The sequence below is a fragment of the Trachypithecus francoisi genome, unplaced genomic scaffold (genome assembly GCF_009764315.1).
Source record: "Trachypithecus francoisi isolate TF-2019V2 unplaced genomic scaffold, Tfra_2.0 Lachesis_group5, whole genome shotgun sequence".
Lineage (NCBI taxonomy): Eukaryota > Metazoa > Chordata > Mammalia > Primates > Cercopithecidae > Trachypithecus > Trachypithecus francoisi.
Window position 1 is genome coordinate 58,194,463 of NW_022681470.1, and position 22,584 is coordinate 58,217,046.

Here is a 22,584-nt window from a genome sequence, read left to right on the forward strand (position 1 = left end):
CCCAAGTTGCTGGTTCCCACTGCCATGTTTTCTGAAAGGGGCTGGCAGGCCAGCAGCCCAGGGAGCCAGACCATGCCCCACGGAGTAGCTGGCACTGCACTTTGTACCAATTCCTGGCATTTATGGCAGATAATACATGGGATTTGAGGGCAGAATGGGGACTTAGTAAGGTGGGTGGAAGGATTGCTGCTCTGATAACTCAGCCCCTCCTGGGGCCAGTGCTGCAGTGGTCAAAAAGCCAAGGGACCCCAGATCTGGGACCAGCCATTTCCCTTGCAAGCTTAGCTCAGGAGTCACTATCCCACTGCCCTGAAAAGTCACAACTTGACCGGACGCAGTCGCTTACGCCTGTAATCCCAGCACTTTGGGAGGCCAAGGTGGGCGGATCACAAGTTCAGGAGTTCGAGACCAGCCTGACCAACATGGTGAAACCCTGTCTCTATTAAAAATACAAAAATTAGCCGGGTGTGGTGGCACACACCTGTAATCCCAGCTACTCAGGAGGTTGAGGCAGGAGAATCGCTTGAACCTGGGAGGCGGAGGTTGCAGTGAGTCGAGATCGTGTCACTGCACTCCAGTCTGGGTGACAGAGCGAGACTCCATCTCAAAAAAAGGAAAAATAAAAAAAGGAAAGTCAGAACTTTGGTCTCTGCTTCACAGGAGCCTCTCTCACGAGTATGTTGGGGGAAGAGGGGCTGCCCCAGACCCCCACTCCACCCCAGCACGCCCTATGCCCTCACCAGGGTTTGGACCCAGAAGTGAGTGGGATGGAGAAAGGACCTGAGCCAGAGGACAGATAAGTGGCCGCCCCACCTCCGGGAAAGAATCAGTCCTGGGGGACAGGACCAGTACAGGAGTGTGAAGGGGAAACAATTGGGAGGAGGGTGAATGAAAGTGGGGAGAGCAGAGGCGGGAAGGACAGGAGTGCTGAGGACAGAAGGAAGGAGTCACCTGGTGGCCAGGCCTGGAACTGCAAGTATCTCTTCTGCAAGGCCTCCTGCCCTGTGCAGCAGGACTAGGTGAGGGATTGAAAGTGCCCTGACCTCTCAGCCCGGAGCAGTCAGGTACACACAGCAGACATCAGGGAGAGTTAATCTAGGTTTGCAGAGGAAGGAGAGTATGAAACCCGGCAGGAGAAGCGGCTCTGAATGGAGAGGCCTCTTCTGATGGCCAGAGTCAGGGGCAGGACGGGGTCAGTTCTCGGAGGTCAGGGCTCTGGTGAGCTGAGCATCCTGGGTGGTGAGTGTGTGCTGTGTGACATCACAGGGACTCGGCAGAAGGGGCCCCAGGGGACCCTGGCAAGCAGCCACCAATTCCTTAGCCCTCCCTTCAGATCCTGAGCTCTGGACTGCAGACAGGGTGACTGGAGCCCAGCACAGCCCTCTCTTCACAAGCCCCAAGTCTTCCCTTTCTTCTCAGTGCTCACAGTCAGAGCTGCAGAAATGACCAGGAAACTGGGTTTTTAATGAAGATGGCTGTGGACACTGTACACACATAGAAGGGGTGTGGCACAGGGCTAGAGGACAGGTGCTCTCACTCCCTCCTCCTCCTCCACCTGTTACACCACAGGGTAGCTGGGAAGCCCCAAGTGCCTCATGGATGGGTGGGAGCCCACCCTGCCGGGGTGATGTCTTCAGACACTCGAGTTTGTCCTGCCTCTTGGATATCTGTTTAATCCCAGTTCCAGAGGAGAGAATGCAGGATGGAGGGAAGAAGTGAGGGGGGAAGTGGGAAGGGATGCTCCAGACACGGGCAGAGAAGTGAGTGAGCTGGGCTGGAGAAGAAGCATGAAGCAGGAGCTCAGAGCGCAGCACAGCAAGCTGGCCTGTAGGGGCAAAGAGGCGAAGCCATCAGTTCCCAGGGACCTGTGTGCAGTGCATGAATCCCTGACTTACCTACAGCACATGCAGTCTCCGGGGCTTCTCACCCCTAGCGCACCCCTGGCTGGATTTTCATTCATAGGGGTTCCTACAAGACCTCAGCTTCTCGGCCCACGGGCACAGTTCCTCCCCTTTTGGGACCCCTCACACCGCTCCTCCGCACTGCGGCCCTCAGCTCTTACCTGGCCTTGCCGTGCTACTCTGTGGGTGGTTAATTCCCACCTCCATGCTTCTGTTGCGCCATCAGCCCTTCAACGTGCCCTTCCCTTTATCAGCTAACACTTGCCCATCACGTCCTCAGAGAGCTCCTCCTCTCCAGAAAGCCTGCTCTGACCAGTGCTATCTGGTGGATGCCTGCCCTATTGCACATTCTCTCAGCACTTTCACAGAGGGTTTTATGTGGCCTGATTTCCTTGCCTTGCCCAGTTTCTCCAGCTATTTCCTCAGAGAGTGGGAAGTCTTAGCTTCTCTGAGTGGTAGCTCCTTGGGAACAGGTACTGTGAGTGCTGGGTACTTCGCAGGGAGCACAAATAAAGGACATCACCAGGAGGTATTTAAAAGAGCACAGATTCTCAGAAAGTCAGAGATGAAGGGACCCCAGGGATCCTCTAACCTAGTGGTTCTGAAACTCTCATGTGCATCAGGATCACTTGGAAGGCTGGTCTCACCCCAGAGTTTCCAATTTAGTGGACCTGGGCTTGCGGGGGGGATCATTTGCATCCCAGGTGATGTAGATGCTGCTGGTCCCGGGACCACACTTGGAGAACCACTGATTTGATACAGCCCCCAATTTCATAGAGGAGGGGAACAAAAAGGGCCCCCAAATAGAAATGACATGCCCAAGGTATCACGGTGCTGGAGCCAGGACTGAGCCCAGGAGAGCTGACTCAAATCAGTCTCATCAGTGCCTTTGTCCCTGCACCACACTGAGTACAACCTGCCTGCCCATTGTGGACTCCCTCATTATCCTCTAGACTCTGATGGACCCCAGAGAAGGGAGCTGATCTCTAGGTACCTCTATTGTGAGGTCGGAGACTTGGCAGCATCAAACATCTTCTTCCGGCCTTCCATACCAGACATGGCCTCCACATTCTTCCTCCAGTCACCCACCTCCACAGGCCGCTCCTGTGGACAAGTGGCACACACATCAGGGACTTACCAGGCTGGATGCCCCCCAGCTTAAGAGAAGCTGGGTGATAGAAAATCGGTCTCCTCAGATGATAAGAAATCCCGATGCCCCTCCCCAGCTGTTAAGGTCCTAGGACTCAGCCAGGCAGGTGGACACGGGCCAAGCCGAGGCCCCACAGGAAGCTGTGTGGCTTGGGAGCACTGGGTGATAGTGGCAGCTACGGGGCTAGTTCCCACCTCAATGCACCTCAGCAAAACCTCCTCCAAGGCCCCATGCCACCCTCCTGGTCTAGCACTCTGCAGGCTCAAGGCCACCTCTTCCGAGAAGCCTTCCCCTGCGAATGTGACTGCTTTTCCATTTCCTCAGTATACTGCCTGGCTTATCTCTTCTCCTCTGAAGCTTCTTGGGCCAGAGACTCTGTTCCTGTCATCCCTGTTCCTTACAGAGCCTATCAATTTGGGGCACATATACTGTGAGTTCAACCAACTTTGAATAATTTGTTGCTGGGTGGTTGAACTCAGTTCTCTAATGTCTGTACTCATGTGTGGCTATCACCAAGATGAGCTGCTGTCTTCTTTCCCTGTGGTGACCAGGCAGTCACCTCCAACATTACCCTAAATCTCCACGTTCTCTTCACACTGGAAACAAGATTTTTACTTCATGTCTCAGTCTGGGGTCTAGCTTTCTTTACGTCCTAGTTTCTTCATCAGACTGGGAACAGCCTGAAGGAAGGGAGCAAGTCTTCTTTCTTTCTTCCCACACTGGTCTTCCAAAACATTCTAGAACATTCTCTCTGTCAAGCTGACTGGTCTCCAACAGGAGCTCCTGGGCCTGCCTGAGGCCATGTGAGGGGTTGACAAGGGGAAAGCTGGTAGGGCAGAGGGTGGAAGGTTCTGAGGAAAGGGACCTCACCTTCTCTGTGTCTTCCTTCTTCACAGACTTGAGGTTGGCCCGCAGATCCATGGACACCTTGTGCTTGGAACCCAGCAGGGCCCGGAGCATGGCATCAGCTGAGACACGGACCCGACGCAGGGGCGGGCGCTTGAACTTCCCACGGAGGTCCATCACCTTCAGCTTCAGGTCCTTAATCTGCAGGTGAGAAGCACCCGGGGCTCACTGGAGAGGGAGCTAGCCACAGGGCACCCTTCCTAAGGACTTCAGACTGCTAGGGTTCCAGCCAGAGATACACCTTAAATTGTCCACCCTTGAAGCCAGACCTATCAGGAGTCACCAACCTTTTCGTCACCAGGGACCAGTTTTGTGGAAGATGCTTTTTCCACGGAGAGGTGGTGGGGTGGTTTCAGGATGAAACTGTTCCACCTCAGACCATCAGGCATGAGTTCGATTCTCATAAGGAGTGCACAACCTAGATCCCTCGCATGCACAGTTCACAATAGGGTTCACACTCCTGTGAGAATCTAATGCCACTGCTGATCTGACAGGAGGCGGAGCTCAGGCAGAAATGCTCACTCACCCACTGCTCACCTCCTGCTGTGCGGCCCAGTTCCTAACAGGCCACGGATTAGTACTGGTCCACAGACCAAGAGTTGGAGATCCCTGCTCTAGGACAGTCAGACCCACCCATCCCTTTGCAAACAGCCACTGCACATTTGCTGATAAACGGATGGTTAAGCGGACAGATAAAGCCTATTAGCCATTGCTAATACTGTAACCTTGAATAAAAGGGGTAGCTCCACCAGACTGAGACTTGTCTGGTTTGGAAGCCCTATTTGGAGTGCAGGATTGCTTCCTTTTGTTCCTGTAGCCTCATCCCTGTTTCTAACTTATTCCTCCCCAGTGAGCCTTCAAAGCAGCTCACAGCCTTGGTCCAGCAGGGTGATAAACTTCCAGGTCCTAGACCCCTGGAGGAATTTCCAGGGTGTGATCTCTAGAGGGAATTCTTAGGAGCTTGGTGACCCCACATGTCATTCCTGGTGGGCAGAAGTGGGAAGGAGGGAAGTGACTTGTTCTCCCTCCCTGCCCCCTCCTCACTGCTTGGACAAATGACCCAAAGGAGCCCTGTCCTTCCCTGTTCTGCCCCACCCCACTGGAGCAGGGTCTGGATGGAGTTAATCCTCCCACACTCCATGCTAAGGGAGCACAGAGCACCGAAGTGGGAGCCAGAGACCAGCAATGGTCCCAGGACCACCACTGTGCAACCTAGGACAAGTCCTTGGCCTCTCTGATCCTGAGTGTTCTCCTCTGCAAGGTGCAAATAGCCCCTACTTCATCCACAGGCCCATAGGGAGGATCAAAGGCTACAACGCACATGAAAGCACTTCACAAAGGTAAGACGTTATTAACAGGCATATGATTATTTGTGTGGGTGGATAAAGAGAGCAGCTTCTGTTAGGCTGATGAGCCCACATGGCAGGTAGGGAGGAAGTTTGTACTTTTCATGTGTGATTATCCACTCTGCCCATCTCCAGCCCTATGGGGCTAGGGCAGAGAAACCAAAGCTGCCTGCTTAAGTGGCCCCCTCCAGGCCCTGTGGAAGGAGGGGACCTCCCATGGCTGCTGCATCCATGCCCATGCCCCTGCCTAGCCCATCCTGGCCATGCCCCTTCCCTTCCTTAGACTCACCTCCCTGGTGTTGTGGAGACATTTGGCCTCAATGTCGTATCGCTCCTCATCCACCACCTCTACCTTGGCATGCAGCTCCCGGCACAGGTCCTGGGGGCGGCAGATGGATCAGGCAGGCGCGAAGAAGAGCGGAACAGAGCCATCAGTTTCCAGCCCTTGACCCTCTCCCCAGCCCCTTTGCAAGACCTAGGATCCAGAGAGGAGCTGACAGTTTCTTCCACTCTGAGGCTCATGACAGGCAATAGCTCAAAGGGTATACCCTCTGTTCTGTCTATATGTCGTGCTTTCTTAACAACAGTATTCCTTTGCTTGAACCCAGGAGGCAGAGGTTGCAATGAGCTAAGATCACACCACTGCACTCCAGCCTGGCAACAGAGTGAGACTCCATCTCAAAAACAACAACAACAACAACAACAACAACAACAACAAAACAGTATTCTTGGCTGGGCATGGTGGCTCATCTCTGTAATCCCAGCACTTTGGGAGGCCAAGGCAGGTGGATCACCTGAGGTCAGGAGTTCAAGACCAGCCTGACCAATATGGTGAAACCCCGTCTCTACTAAAACTACAAAAATTAGCCAGGCATGGTGGCACGCACCTGTAGTCCCAGCTACTCAGGAGTCTGAGACAGGAGAATGGCTTGAACATGGGAAGTGGAGGTTGCAGTGAGCAGAGATTATGCCACTGTACTCCAGCCTGGGCAACAGAGTAAGACTCTGTCTCAAAAAAAAAAAAGAAAAAAAAAGTATTCTTTCATCACGGCTTATTGCAGCCTCAACCTCCTGGGCTCAAGTGATCCTCCCATCTCATTGTTTTAATTTTTTATAGAGACAAGGTCTCACTTTCACTATGTTGCCCAGGCTGGTCTCGAACTCTGGGGTTCAAGTGATTCTCCTGCCTCAGCCTCTCAAAATGCTGGGATCACAGGCATGAGCCACTGTGTCCAGCAAAATAAAATAGTTTTCTTATGATTAAAGTAATGTTTTAATTTTAGACATTTTGAAAACTATGTATTAAACAAAAATAATAATAATTAAAATACCTAGTGATGCCACCACCCAGGGATACTTAGTAACATTTTGATGTATTTCCTTCCAGTCTCTTTTCTCTGTAATCCCTGGCATTTAAATAATTTACCAGTGTTCTGAAAATGTTAAAGACCAAGCTCTAAGAAACGATAGACAAGTCCTTGGAGAAGTGGGGCTTCTCCAAACCCTGGCCGCCTCCCCATTCCACGCCACCACGCTGACTGATTGTGAAACTGGGCCCCTGGCTCCGCTCAGCCCAGGCAAGTCATGCCTCCCCTCTGAGGCTCAGTTCAGTGCCTGTAAAATGGAATCTAATGTTCCTACCTCACAGGTGGTTGTGAAGATTAAATGAGACCATGGAAGTGAGGAGTGCCCTGTAAATTATGGAACCTTGAGCTGGTGTTAGTTCAGGCTCTTGCCGCCTGCTCCCTGGAGCCACCCACACAGTGCCTCCAGCCCCATCCTGCCCTGCCCCACCTGCCGGGCTCACCTGCAGGGCACTGAGGGACAGGCCACGCGTCTGCAGTGTGGGGATGCGCTCTGCCAGGTAGCGCACCTTCTCAGCCTCGCGCTCCTCGTGCTCCTGCTCCCAGCATTCCTTGGCCTTGGCCAGCATCAGGCTCTGGACAGGACAAACCTGCTGAGCTGGGGGCCTCGCATCTCCCACCCGGCATCAGGGAATGAGGGGAGGGTGGCCCCAGGCTGAGTCAACTCTGAGACCACCGTCCAGTGTAGAAGTGTATGCAGCAGCCACGGACAGGCCTTGCATGAGGGTACACCAAGTGGCCACATACAATGTTCCTGGAGTCCTGGAACTTGTTTTCCCCTGACAGTCTTCCTCTTACCCACTTACTGTCTGTTTTGACTCACAAAGCTCCAAAGAGAAAAACACATATGAGAATAAAGGAAGTCTCTCTGCCTGCACGAGTAGCTTCTCACTCTGAAGCTGGTCACCACCTACTCTAGGGACCCCAGGCGGGTGCCAGGATCCATACTCGAGGATCCCACCCACTGACCACCTGAGCATGGCACTGGCTCCAGCAATGCTGGACTCCTTCTGCCCCTCATCATCCTCACTCTGGCCTCCTTTCTTTCTCCTTTCCATAACCCTCCACATCCCTTCAGAGTTGGCTCTCCTGCCCCTCTGCCTCTCACTGGGCATCCCCCTGCAGCCAGCCCCCAGCCTCACCTTCAGCAAGAGTTTGCGGGAGGCAGTGATCTTGGGTTTTCTCTGTGAGCAAAAAGAGAGAGAGACAGGTGGTGAAGCAGAGGCTGCAGAACTGGAATTCTGGTCTAGGCCAAGACAAGTGCCAGCCAGCGTTCTCTGTCTTTATCCAGAATCCTCTGCTCACCCTATGGTGCCTTAAAAGCTCATCTTTGTGATTTAACCCCTGTAGTTGAGACAAGGCTGCAGTCAGCTACCTTGACCTAGGGGCTGAAGCCTTAACCTCCCACTCTGATTCTGCTGCTGCTGAAATCTTGTAAGATACTATGAGGGTCACATGGCTTCTACAGGCACCTCTTTCCTCATCTGTAAATAAGGATATTATGACCCCCCCTTGCTTAGTTCACAGAGTTATTGCAGATGAAATGAGATCATGGATGTGCAAATCCTTTGAAAAGCATAAAAGCTATATATGTTTTCACACTTCAGGTAGTAATACAGCAATACCTTGATGGTCTATCATGCTGCATAAATAAGCTGTGAATTTCCCAAATAAATGAAATGTATCTATGTAGACCTCAAAACTTTAAAAAATGTTAACATCACCCATACAAATCTTTCTAAGATATAAAACCACTGTTTTATCTTCTTATCAAAAATCCTAAACATGTTGTTGCTTACTAGTCCTAGGCCTGTGACAGTGGTCCCTCAGGGGTGGCAAAGGTGAGTAGGGCTGCTTGGCTCCCAACTAATGAGACTGTGATGCCTTTTGAGCACTAGTATCTCTTCCGGGCCATAGGCGGTCGCTTCTCATTGCCAGCAGGAAGCATCCTACCTAGACTTAATGTGCTGCAAGCTGGGAGAGTATGGCTCTCAAATGTTATTCCAGGGTGTAAAGTAGAAGTGATTAGGCTTTGAGAGGGAAGTTCTCATGAGAGACAATGGATGAGTTTCAGCAAATGGAATGTGTAACTTCTTGCCTAGTTCTTTTTTTTTTTTTTTTTTTTGAGACAGAGTCTCGCTCTATCGCCCGGGCTGGAGTGCAGTGGCCGGATCTCAGCTCACTGCAAGCTCTGCCTCCCGGGTTTACTCCATTCTCCTGCCTCAGCCTCCCGAGTAGCTGGGACTACAGGCGCCCGCCACCTCGCCCAGCTAGTTTTTTGTATTTTTTAGTAGAGACGGGGTTTCACCGTCTCTACTAGGTCTCGATCTCCTGACCTCGTGATCCGTCCAGACCAGGATGGTCTCGATCTCCTGACCTCGTGATCTGTCCGTCTCGGCCTCCCAAAGTGCTGGGATTACAGGCTTGAGCCACCACGCCCGGCCGGAATGTGTAACTTCTATTCTGACTGTTCAGAGTGGTTTGTTTGTCTTTTCCTCTCCTAAAGATTTTTGTTACATTTCAGATAAGTGTGATTTCAAAAGAAAGAGCCTATGCCTCTAAGCATTATTACCACAGTTTACACACTGTAATGTACACATGGCAAGCGTTTTACTGCTATCTTGTTTCCCCACCACTTGGTGAGTGAGCTGATGGTCACCTCATCTGACCATCAGTCAGTGAGGACTCACTTTAATATGAGCCTCAGCAAAAACTTCAACATTCATATGAATGTTCAAAAGTAACATTTTCAATTCTTTCTGAGAATCTCTGTGCCAAATGTCCCCTCCGTCAATACCGCTAATTCGCACTGTTGCCATCCCTGAGTCCCCATCCCTATCCCTGCCATCCCCATCCTTGGACTGTATATAGGCTGTGATCTCAGCAGCCTGTTAAGTCTGGAGTGTATGGAATGGCCAGTGTCAGGGTTATCTAACGCCTGAGGGATTTAAGGACATCTCTTTGCTCCTCGCTCAATATTCAGCCATTGGGCAAGGGTGGAATAACCCAATGACTATCCCTTACCCCTCAAATATAGCTTTGCACAGGATCAGCTCTGCATGGAATAGGATGGTCCCCCCAGGACTGGACCAGCTCTCAAGAGTGGGTGAGGAAGAGCTTGTGCTCAGCAAAGATGCAGAGTCACACCCAGCCCTGCTGCAGTGCCAGTCCCAGGACAACCTTCCAGTGACACTGTACACTGGCACAGCAACTCCCTGGACACTAGGAAGCCCCACATCCAGAATCTTCACCTGATGTTTCCATCTCCTGGGAATTTGTTCAGCCACTAAATACCCTACACCTCCCAGACTCCCACCAGGGCTTAACACAAGCTCTCCCCTCTCCTCAGATGCCAACCCCACCTTCCCACCTTTACCAGTCGGAAGAGTTAACCAGGACAGAGATACCCCAAATATCACTTACCTCGCTTCAGGCATCCATCACAGGAAGAACAGGGAAAGAGCAGAACACAGAGTGAGTATGAACAATGAGGATTACATGTGCAGCCGCAGAACCTCGCAGACCAGCTTGGGGAAGGAGGGGGCCGGTGACAACAGTGAGCCAGAGAAGCATCAGGCATCAGGCAGGGGGAGCAGTTCGAGGTTCCAGCAGAACAGAATAAAAACTCAACAGCCCTTTGAACTACCGGGCATTCTTATTGGGAGGTACTGGGCATCATAAGTTGGGGAGAAGTGGTGGAAGGGGAGGGAAGCCTCAGGGTAGGGTTCCAGTAACGTGAAAGCATCCATCCGTGGGCATGTGGGTAAATTCCCAAAGCTTTGTTCACCTACTGCGTCAGTGTTAAGTGGTGGCCTGGTACACGCAATTCATGTGTTAGATCAAGACAGGAAAACTCTGAGGCACAGGCCAAAAAGGCACTCCCAGGGCAACCTGGGAGTGAGTTCTGCTCAATGGCTAGGAGGACACAGGCAGCACGGGGAAAACCATCAAGTGCTGTCCCTGTTTGAGGACCTTGTCTCTTAGGGGAAAGCTTTGAGGATTGAAAACATGGTGCCTCCACTGTGGGGCTGAAGTCTGTGGCAAAGGGACTTGCCTTCCTGGGGCCCCAGATGGCAGTGAGACTACTTACACTTCCGGCATGGTGGTAGTGGGACAGCACCTAGGGGGCACAGAGGAATAGTTCACGAGGGAAAGTAGAAACCCCTGCCCCCCACCCAGCTGGGCCTTGGGAGCCCAGCCTAGGAGACAGAGTCGGAATACAAAAGGAAGAAATCAGACACACTGGATTCCAGCAGGTCAAGATGGGACAGGGTTGCAGGGCAGGGCATAAGCCTAACCTGGCCCCCCGTCTGTTTTTGCTTAAAGAGTTGTGAGATTTTTTTTTTTTTTTTAAGAATTTGCAACAGAAATCTTTTTTTTTTTTTTTTTTTTTTGAGGCGGAGTCTCGCTCTGTCGCCCGGACTGGAGTGCAGTGGCCGGATCTCAGCTCACTGCAAGCTCCGCCTCCCGGGTTTATGCCATTCTCCTGCCTCAGCCTCCGGAGTAGCTGGGACTACAGGCGCCCGCCACCTCGCCCAGCTAGTTTTTGTATTTTTAGTAGAGACGGGGTTTCACCATGTTAGCCAGGATGGTCTCGATCTCCTGACCTCGTGATCCGCCCGTCTCGGCCTCCCAAAGTGCTGGGATTACAGGCTTGAGCCACCGCGCCCGGCCTGCAACAGAAATCTTACGTGAGCTACAAAGCTATCTGGCCCTTTCCAGATAAAGCTTGCTAAGCCCGGTGGAGAACAGAATGGAGTCCATAGGAAATATGCTTGGAAAGTGAGAGCAGCCAGGCGCAGTGGCTCATGCCTGTAATCCCACCACTTTGGGTGGGAGTCCGAAGTGGGCAGATCATGAGATCAGGAGTTCAAGACCGGCCTGGCCAACATGGTGAAACCCCATCTCTACTAATAATACAAAAATTAGCCAGCGTGGTGGCGCACGCCACCAGCTACTCAGGAGGCTGAGGCAGAAGAATTGCTTAAACCCAGGAGGCAGAGGTTGCAGTGAGCCAAGATCACGCCACTGCACTCCAGCCTGGGTGACAGAATGAGTCTCCTTCTCAAAAAAAAAAAAAAAAATTGAGATTGTAGCTCACTCATGAAGGCCTTGAAGGACAGGCTGAGTTTAGACTTTATCCTGTGGATTAAGAGTGGTCATTGAAAGGCTCAGAGAGAGGAAGGCCTGAAAAGTGAATGAGCAGAGTGGATGCTGGAATACGGGTAGCTGCCATGTGGCACAACTCCATCCACAGATGGCAATGCAACTGGCACCCCCAGGGTGGGGCAGTGAGAGGCCCTGAGTCGGGGAGGATAAGCCTCGAGGAAGGGCAAATCCTGTGTTCACCCAAGTCTGTCTTTCCCCCTTCTGGGTTGGTTTTCCTCTCGGCAAAATTAGGGGTTAAATCAGTGGGTTTCCACTTGATGTTTATTATTAATTAATATTAATTAATTAAAATAATATGTAATTAATATTATTTGGTTGAATCCTTTGTTCTAACCAAATCTTACTTGGAAGTAAAATAAATCCAATCAGTATAAGCAACATGGCATTTTGCCTATCAGAAGGTGGCGGGTGGAGGAGGGAGAGGCTCAGGAAAAATAACTAATGGGTACGTCTCTCATATCTGAGTGATGAAATAATTGATACAACAAACCTCCATGACACATGTTTACCTGTGTAACAAACCTGCACATCCTGCACATGTACTTCTGAACTTAAAATAAAAATCAAACAAACAAAAAGAGCCAAATGGTACTGGTTGAAGGGGGTTACCATAGCAGCCCTGTGGTCTTCTGTGAGGATACTTGGCCGTGGAGCACAATTTGAAGCCCCCTGACCAGGTGATCCTCGGGCCCAGGCCAAAGAGGGGGTCCATGAGGCTGCAGAGGGAGATGTTCCAAAGCCAGACATAATTCACCGTCTTGCCTGGGCCTGGACACAGAGCATTCCAATGCCAGAGGAGGGAGGGACTGTGCAAATGCTCAGGGAAAGGAAGGGGACAGCTGAGGTGGGGAGCAGGTGTGCAGGGGCGCACAGGAGCTTTGAGCCAGGCTGTGAGGTGAAGGGTGGGAGAGCCCAGTGTGTGTGTGGAGGGGAGGGCAGGCATGGAGCTCAGGGTCAGGAGTTTGGACTTGGTTCAAGAACCTGGTTGCGGGGTCTGGGAGGTGGGGAATTAAAGTACACTTGCAAAGTGCCTGCCAATAATTTCATCCCAGAGCCGCCCCTTCCTCTGCCCTAATTCTCTCCTTTTACTTTGTGCCCATGAAGCACTGTCTCAACCCCAGTGAACACAGCTTTGGCCACCTCCCCTGAATCTACCAATGGATCAGAAAGCCTTCTGGGCCTCCCTCCACCTCTGCCTCCACCACCAGGGGAGGGGAAGGCTGGGGTGAGGATGGAGGGGTAGTGTGACCCCAGAGTCTCAGCTGTCATGCTGGGGTACAGAGGGAGGGGTATGGAGACAACCCATGAATTCCTGAGATGCTTGGCTAGAATTAGATTTTATAGGCAGCTGCTTATTCTGAGGGCTCTGCTTCTCCAAAGGCGCTGAGGAAATCCAAAGGAAACACCAGCTGGCGAAGAGCCACCTCCAGGCCCATCTGTCCATCATCAGCCTCCAGGAACGCCAGTGTCCAGAGGGCACCAGGTCTATGTCTGTCTCCCTGGGATGTGCCTTGTCCTTGGTGGGCATTTGGCAGTGATCATGCCTCCCTCTCTCCCTCAGAGAGCCAACTGTCCCCAGTGTGGGGCCCTACCTGCCAAGGCCAATTTGCACCTCATGCCAAGCTCTGGGACCTGACCCCAGCCTGCCTCACTGACAAATGCCAGACCAAGGGGTCCCACGTCAGGCAAGAGGCCTCAGTCTGTGCTCTGACACCCACCAGACGGGGGCCCTTGCCAGGCTCTGTGGAAGTCAAGCAAGGACTGATAAGTCAGGATGTAGATAGCACGGGAAGGCTTAGAGAGCCAGGATTCCATCTCCTCCACAAGTAGCAAGCAAGAAGATAATGAGAAAATCCTCTACCCGAGGGAGGGAGCAAAGAGTCTCTGGTGGTTGCCTCAGAGCTGGGCTTTCCCTTTCTTGAGGCTCTGCAGCATGGCAGGGACTATCAACTAGACTATGAGATTAAGTCTGTGTGTGTAAATGTGTGTAAGTGACTGTGTGTGAGAGGGTGTGTGTGTGTGTGTGTGAGAGAGAGAGAGAGAGTGTATATATAGGGGAAAGAACTGATCTCTGCACATCCAATGATCACGTCCACAAGTATCTAGTTAGGCTCATGTGCTTCCCCCTGCTCCCCGCCCCCTGACCTTGGAACCCCATTCAAGGGCATCCCTGTCTTCCTTGACTGACGGTTAACACTCCCAAGCCCATGGTGCTGGGCTGCCTACCACACACCACACCCCCATCTTGAGCTCTGAACAGCAAAGCCTAATCTCAGAGTTGCTGTGGGACTGTGACTCCCAAACCCGGTGGTAGGTGCTGCCTTCAGCCCTCACCCAAGTCAGGGACCGCCACATGGCCCCCTGCCCCAAGCCTTGGGTGGCCCTGTGGATACTGCCCTGGCTTATATGTTCACTGGCTCTTGTGCCTCAACCCAAAATGCTGCCATCATTGCCTTCCTCCAAGAGGACTGCCAGTATCTACTGCTGCTCCTCAGAGCCAGGAGCTCTGAGCAGGAGTGGTCAAGAGGGTTTGCCGGTCTGCCCTCCCCTGCTCTTGTGCTGCAGTATAGGGATGGGGAAAGGGAGCTAACAGCGTGGCTCAAAGACAAAGAACACAGAAGCAAGATAGTTTCCTTGGTCAGCAGGGGGCTCTGGCCCTGCCTTCTAGGCTCCCTGGGAGTCCTGCACGCCAGGCACCCTCCTTCTCTTCTGCTGCAGGTATTGCTGACTTTGAGCACTCACCCAGCTCTCTGGTCCCAGGGCCACCCCTTCCCCTGGGTGCACTATCCCTCCCACACCCTGCTGGGCATCCTGTGTGAAAACATCATCCCTTAGGCTCAGCCTTGGGGCTCCTAAGAAACCTCACGGAAGATTCTTCTCCTCGCTCCCAGCTTCCAAATGGCCAGGAAAAGTTTTCACCTCTCACAACAGTTTTGCAGGAGATAGGCCATTCTGTGGGACAAAACGCTGTGGGAGTATTTTAGGAATGTTCTACCAACAAACCAACTGTACAGGGAAGAAACGGTTTTCTCCAGCTCCAGGACCTCGCTTTCTCCTTAAACAAAAGCCCCAGGTTCTCTGCCTGGGATCAATCTAGATCTGAAGTCTTGGGCTGCAGACGCTTACCTTGTTCAGTCCTCGTGGAGCTGGGCTGGCCTGTGCCTCGCCGTAGACTGCAGACTGTGAGGGCCAGAGCCGAGGGGAGGCTATGAAAACTGTGGCCAGCAGCAACTGGCCGGTAAAAATAGAACAGACCCACTCCCCCTCCTGCTGCCCTTCCTCCCTTCCACCCCTCCCACCACACACACACACACACACACACACACACACACACACACCCCTACCTCACAGGGCAGATGCGTGCTGCGATGCACACAACAGGCACACAGGCCGAAAGCCACGCGAGTCTGTGGCTCAGGAGCAGAGGCAAATTCTGTGCACATAGGTGCCACCGACTGAGTGAAACCAGCACCCACCTGGGGAGACTTGAGCTGCAGAAAGGGAAAGAACGAACAGCCAGACCAGGTGTGGGGACTGAACAGAGATGGGACCGGGAGGGGGAATGAGGGAGAGCAAAGGGCCACAGGAAGGCCCAGAAGGGCAAGTAGCAGCTGGGGGAAGAGGACCACTGGGCTAACCCTGCATCTCTTATAAGGCATTATGGAAATGAGGCCCCCAAACCCATGCTCCAAAAGCCCAAGAGGGCTAAAGACTCAACTTTCAGGGATTTTTCGGTGGCTCTGCTGCACGTGGGATAGGAGAGTGCCTGGCTGTGGGGAGTGATGTGAGCAGTGTTGCAGGCTGACCCCAGTGAGTGTTTCCAGGGCTGAGCAGAATGGCAGTGGCAGCAGGGCCCACCTTTCCGCTCAGGGAGGTCTGAGGGTCTGCAGACACTCTGCATGCCACTCCAGGTGGGTTTCCTGGAATCTAGATTTCCCGGGTTCCAAAAGACACCCAAGTTTCATGCCAGGAACTCAGTGAGACTAATTCACCTCTCCCCTGCCCTAATCTTCATCTCTAGCCAGAAGCCAACAGATCCCAGGGGACTGGAGCCACAGGGGCTGCACCTGTTTACTGGGTATTTTTAGGACAGTTGATGAACACATAATACTCACCCTATAGTCAGAGAAAGACAATGCCTGCTATGTTAATCCTGTGGCTATTATAGTGTGTCATCTCATGGGTGGGGGCAGGACACTGACCCTCTCGGAGGCCAGAGAGAGGCCTCGCAAGCAGGAGGTTAGGGAGTCCCAGCTGTGCTCCCCATTTGGAGAGGGAGAGAGTAATGGGCAGGGGTGTCCTAAGGAGACACAACCCAGTGCCCACAGAGGTAAAGGCCCCGCCCTCTCTACACCGACATTCTGCTGCCTAACAGAGGTTGCTCTAATTCTGTTCTGGTCGGGTCAACTTTGAGAAGCCTCTATACGAGAAGGCTGCCAGGAAGAAAGGACAGGGTCTGGGGAGACATGGGGGTTTGGGGCATAGGATTCCAAGTGGAGAGGCTGGGATGGATAATGGAGGTGGACTCCAGCCAAAAGGATCAGCCGGAGGGAGCAGGAATTCAGGGCCTTTGCAGATGAGCCTACTGGAGTTTATTGCCTTGGCTTATTATAATTTACACAATAACTTTCCTTTTATTTACTTTTTTTTTTTTTTTTGAGACAGAGTCTCACTCTGTCACCCAGGCTGGAGTACAAGGGCGTGATCTTGGCTCACTGCAACCTCTACGTAGTGGGTTCAAGTGATTCTCCTGCCTCAGCCTCCTGAGTAGCTGGGACTACAGGTGCACCACCATGCTTGGCTATTTTTTGTATTTTTAGTAGAGACAAGGTTTCACCACGTTGGCCAGGCTGGTCTCAAACTCCTGGCCTTGAGCGATGCACCTGCCTCGGGCTCCCAAAGTGCTGGGATTATAGACGTGAGCTACCATGACCAGCCTATACAATAACTTTCTTAAAAGACCTTGATATTCTCAAAAACTGAATTATCTGCATGAATTATCCTGCTTTTTGAAAAGGAAAAACAAAGAGCACAGGTCGATAAAGAAAAGAACAAAACACGGTGAACACAAGCCAAGAAAGTAGGTGGCCAGATGTCCACAGCAAGACGTGGAGAACATTGCACAGCCAGGGGCCCTCCCTGGGCAGGAGCCACGGGGAATCTCAGACTCAGAGTTATTCGTCCTCACACTCCGTTGGGCAGCATGGGGCCAGGACCCCTCACCCCAGTGTCCCAATTCCATCCCCACCATCCCTGCACACCACATGGAATCCAGCCTCCAGCTCCTGCTCTGAGATCCACCATGACCTTCGGCCCCCGTTCACACACCGACTTCTCCAGCGTCTCTCTCCTGTTGCTCAAAGGTGGCCTTCAAAAGCAAGAATGCCATGCCCTATTGTCCTTGCTCCTGAGCCCCATCTTCCTTCATGTATGGAGTGGGTGCAAAGCAGGCCACAATGATCCAGGCCGCCCACACCCAGCTGAGGGGCCGCCACTGGAGGTCTCAGCCCTGCAGCCCACTCACTGCCCCAACCAAGTACGCCTCCACAGCCATTCTCCTCCCGCCCTTGCCTACAGAAAAGGTCACCCCTTCTCAGTGCATATCTGCCCTGGGGCCAGGTTTCCTATTCTCCCTGCAGAGCAGGCACAGCTGTCCCAGAGCTGAGGTTCTGTCTGACACAGATGCTCACTGGTCAGGGAGGACCCTTCCCAGACACAGAGCCAGAAAGAGTGCTCCTGGCCCTGGCCCCAGGAAGCACCATTTGTGCTATGCTGAATAGTGGCCCCCATAGGTGCCCGGGCCCTAATGCAAATGTGAATCTGTTACCTTAGATGGCAAAGGGTCTTTGCAGATGTGATTACATTAAGACACTTGAGACAGGGAGATTATCCTGGATTATCTTGGTGGGCCCAATCTAATCGCAAGTGTCCTTCTCAACTGAGTGAGTCATGAGAAGCAGAGTTGAGAGAAGAAAATGTGATGAAGGAAGCAGACGTCAGAAAAGATGCTATGCTGCTGGCCTTGACCATGGAGGGAGGTCATGAGCCAAGGAATGCAGGCAGCCTCTAAAAGCCAAAAAAAGGACAGGGAACGGCTTCTCCCCTAGAGCCTGCAGGGGGAAGCAGGCCTCCCAACAACTTGACTTGCAGCCCAGGGAGACTGACTTCAGACTTCTGCCCTCCAGAACTGTAAGATAATAAACTTGGGTTATTTGTGCTGACTTGTTACAGCAGCAATGAGAAACTAATACATTCTTCAGTGCCTTGCTGGGCCCTGGACTTCATGGTTCCAGCTGTGCTTGGGACTAGCCAGGAAAAGGGTGAGCCTGGGAGGGTCAGTGAAACAAACCAGCCCAGGTTTCAGAACAAGGCAGCCCTGAGGAAGAGTGGGCCAGAATCCAGCCCCATCAGGGCCTGCCTGGCCTTCCAGAAAGCCAGCTCTGATCTTGCCGAGAGCATCGCAGGGCACCAGAGCAGGAAGACTGTCACTGTCCAGTCCAATCTGTGTGCCCGTGAGGAAACCCAGGCCCCCAGAGGAGAGGAGGAGAGGCCACAGGGTGAGGGGTCAGGTCTCCTAACTCCCAGCCCAGTGCTCTGTCACGCTGCCCACAAAGCAGAGACACTTCCCTAACCTTAACTTTAGCCCAGTTCTAATCCTAACACTAACCCTCTTTTAACCCCAATATAATCTCTGTCCCTGTCTTTATCCCTAACCTACTAGAACCTTCACCTTCTTGCTCTCTACTCTCTTGCTTGGTTTACTGAGGTGGCCGCTTGCCCTCTCAATCCATTCTGCACACAGCATGCAAAATGCTAAAACTGACCTTGTTCTAATTCCTAATCCAGCTTCGTCTACAAGCCCTACCCTAGACCACAGGAGTTTCCCCTCCTGGCGTTGGCCCTAGCCTTAATGCAGGCCTTCTAGACACTAAGCTGAATTTAGGTTCACTGCAGAATTGACCCAGCTATGCAGCAACCTCTCTGAACCTTGGCTTCCTCATTTGTAAAATGGGTTAAGAGTGTGCAGGGACCTGAGGCTGAGCCTGACTTCCATGGGGTCCTCCTCCCTGGGACAAGGCTGGAGGCTTTCCCTTAGCCTCTTTTTCAAAATATTTTTTAGTTTTTTATGGAGGTGGGGTCTCCTTATATCGCCCAGGTTGGTCTTGAACACCTAGGCACAAGCAAACCTCCTGTCTTGGCCTCCCAAAGTGCTGGGATTACAGGCGTGAGCCACCATGTCTGAACCCCCTTAGCCTCTTTTAAAGTCCAGGAAGAGGCTGAGGCAAACTTGACAAGAATCCAGGCCTCAAGAGAATGGCCTCTGTGGTCAGTACCCTCTCAGATCTTCTGTGACTGCCCAGCTCAATGGAAATGGGTGGAAGAATTGCCAGAAGGAGTGAGAACCAGAGCTGGCCAGATCGTGGGAGGAAGGGGCAAGTCCAAGAAAGAGCGACGGTGAGATGGGTGTCAGTGAGAGAAGGCCTGGAGGGATTTTCAGCCTCTAGTGCCACTGGCTTCCAGTGTCATCCTTGTCCCTCCCAGGGCTGGGGAGGCCACAGGGAAAGGGAAGGAAGTATCTGGCCAGAGGAGCTAAGCCTTGTAAGGCCGTGGGTTGTGGAGTCAGGTCCCGCCACCTCAGAGGCTGACACCTGTCAACCCTGGCTGCCCTGGCTTGGTTTGGGAAGCACAGAAGCCCAAATTAGCAAGTGACAAAGCACAGACCATCTGTCTTCCCAGCGGCCCCTCCTGACACGGGCTCTCCCCCCACTACTCAGGGGCCTTCGCCTCAGTGACAGCCAACCCCACGCCCCTCCCCACCTTCTCCACCCACCCCCTCTTAAGCCCGTCATGGTTCCAAGGCCAGCTTTCTGTGACTGAGTTCTGAGAGAGGGCAGGGCTGGGGCCTGAGGAGACTAGAGCAGAAGGAACAAAGAAATCAAAAGGCTGTCACCCTCAATTTTTCACCACAGATCAGCCCCACATGAAAGTCTGTGGCATTAGAGACATAGCGTAGTGAGGTGAGTCCAACACACTTTGGAAGCAGACAGCTCTGCCACTCACCAGGAACACTCACTTGTGAAGCTTAGCAGTGTATCCCTCCAAGCCTCTACTTCCTCATCTTTAAAATGGGGATAATAATGGTGCCCACCTGGGGGGTGGCTGTGAGGCTCCAATGAGGTATGTGCATAAAGGGCATTGCAAAGGCCTGGCCAAATGCTGAACAAATGTTGGTTCTTGGCACATAGCCCTCGAGGCCTCACACTAACATTCTGAGGTAGGCACTATTACTTGCCCTACTATACCCATGAGGAAACAGGGTCACAGTGGTTTAGCAATCACCCAGGGTCCCACAGCAAGGACAAGACAGAGCTGAGAGCTGCACCCAGGTCTCTGTGCCAAAGTCCATGCTCTTGCACATAGTAAGTGTTCAGTAAACAGGGGCCGTTGCTATGACTTTAATGTCCTCATCTTCAGCCAACACCATGGTTCCCACAGGGAACTTGGAATGGACTAGTGTTGTGACTCCAAAGCTCCGTATCATTCATCCCAACATTAAAAACAGTAAATGGGCTGAGCATAGTGGCTCGGGCCTGTAATCCCAGCACTTTGGGAGGCTGAGCCAACAGATGGCTTGGGCTCAGGAGTTTGAGACCAGACTGGGTAACGTGGCAAAAGCCCCGTCTCTACAAAGAATACAGAAATTAGCCAGGTGTGGTGGCACAAGCCTGTGCTCCTGGCTACTTGGGAGGCTGAGGTGGGAGGATTGCTTGAGCCAAGAGGAGATCAAGGCTACTGTGAGCCGAGATCACATGCCACTGTACGCCAGCCTGGGCGACAGAGTGAGACCCTGTCTCAAACAAAGCAGAAAAAAAGCGTAAGTGATGGTTTGAATGATTTTGACTCTTGATGCACCTAATTATAAGAGGTTTGGTTGTGTAGTAACAGATAATATTAGCCACTTTTTTTAGCACTGAGACACCATGAGAGGAGGCTCCTCCCCTCCAGGGAGGCCTGGGTGGGGTTAGAGGTGGGGCAAGTGGAGGTGAAGGAGAGGCAGGGCAGAGGGAAGAGGGTAAGGGTCTTGTGAGTCCCTGCAGGTCCCAGCACTGGGCAGGTGGCAGTGCATCTCTCACACTCTGCACCCTCCACACACCTCCCCATGCCCCTGATCCCCTCCCACACCCACCACCCTCTGCCAAACCTGTTGCTTCACTTGTCTCTTGAACTACCTGCTCCTTGAGCTCAGCATTGCCTCACCCTGAATTCTCTTCTGGCCCATCTAGTTTCCCGCATCAGCCCAGTGCTAGGATGATGGAGGAAGGCCCAAAGACCACCCCCCTCCCACCCCAGGTTCCCGCTTTCTGTGCTGCCACTCAGCCTCCACACCCTGAGCATGGACTGGCAGTGCCTTGACAGGTCCCCGCAACACAGGCTGCCTCTCCAGGAATCCCCATAATAAGTAGGTGGGGTTTGGGGCTAACTCTGTATGTCCAGGGATGGGGGGATGTGGAGGACAGTGATGGAGAGTGAGCTAGCAAAGTGGGTGTAGACCCCTCCCTAGAAACTCATTATTTTCAAGCTGGCACGTGAGCAGTTAGCAACCCTGGGAACTGGGACACCAGGTCACTGTGTCTCTCTCCCAATTCCACCCCATGCTACCCACTCACCAGGTTCCACCCAGCTCTGCTGCACAGGACTTTCTGTCTCCGATGCTCACTTGGTTCTAAGCATTGCATCCCCTGTGTTTTTGGGTGCACAGTTCTACCTTCCCTCTGAAAAGGCTGTCCCCAGGGCAGCGGATGGGGCGTCCCCCCTCCATCTGTTCGCTCCAGACCCAGCATGGTATGTAGCGGAACAGGCCCCTGCCCACTCCCCCACCCACCCCCAGTAGTTTTCAAACCCTTGTAGGGCATCTGAATTTTGAGGAGGGCTTGTTAAAACACAGATTCTGGGCCTCACCTCCCAAGGTTTCTGATTCAGCAGGTCTGGGGTAAAGCCCAGAAATTTGCATTTCTAACAATTTCTCAGGTGATGCTGATGCTGCTGGCCTGGGGACCTCCCTTTAAGAACCACTTAGGCAGCTGAGACTTCAACAGCAAGTTTCCACGATGCCACCCAAAGGAACAAGTGGTTCTGGAAAAGGGGAAAGTGGGATCAACCTCTGGGAGTGACAGTGCTGGCAAGAAGGCTCAGGGTCCCAAAGGCGGTGGCAGTGCAGCTAAGGTCAGACACATTCTGTGTGAAAAACATGGCAAAATCATGGCAGTCATGGAAAAGTTAAAGTCTGGGATAAGATTCAATGAAGTGGCCTCATAATATAGTGAAGCTAAAGCCAGCAAGGGGGTGACTTGGGTTGGATGATGAGGGTCCATGGTGGGGCCATTGCAGGAAGCAGCATTTGTCTTGTCTGTAAGTGGGATGGATAAGCCTGTGTAACATCCACCAGTTAAGACAAACTTTGGATATCATATTATTATGGTTGAAGGAAGAAAATAAAATAATATGAAAGACTGAAAAAAAAAACTCTAAAACACCCCTTCTAGCCAGACCCAACACTTTAGTCTGTGCTCACTCCTCAGCGGGGCCCCTGAACTGGGCATAGGCAGCCCCAGCCCTGGTCCATCCCCCATACTGCCCTCCCCACCCTACGCTTCAGACCCAGAGAACTCTGGAGTCCCCCAAACACCCCTTATCAGGCACCAACCCAGGCCCTGGGGTAGAATGATGAACCTTGGTTCCTGAACGCA

The 22,584-nt window shown here is 52.5% G+C and overlaps 1 protein-coding gene and 1 pseudogene across 1 annotated transcript; one reads left to right on the forward strand and one right to left on the reverse strand.

The window, feature by feature from the left end:
* Positions 1-1,435: 1,435 nt before the first annotated feature.
* On the reverse strand, positions 1,436-15,064 carry TNNI1 (troponin I1, slow skeletal type). Its single transcript, XM_033200740.1, has 9 exons — positions 14,963-15,064; positions 10,758-10,787; positions 10,091-10,094; positions 7,810-7,851; positions 7,111-7,242; positions 5,593-5,682; positions 3,922-4,098; positions 2,896-3,005; positions 1,436-1,825 (listed from the first exon to the last, which is right to left on the reverse strand). The coding sequence occupies exons 2-8, from the start codon at positions 10,766-10,768 to the stop codon at positions 2,898-2,900; spliced, it is 564 nt and encodes a 187-aa protein (XP_033056631.1). The 5' UTR covers positions 10,769-10,787; positions 14,963-15,064; the 3' UTR covers positions 1,436-1,825; positions 2,896-2,897.
* A 6,860-nt stretch (positions 15,065-21,924) lies between these two features.
* LOC117076826 lies at positions 21,925-22,333 on the forward strand (annotated as a pseudogene).
* The last annotated feature ends 251 nt before the right edge of the window (positions 22,334-22,584 follow it).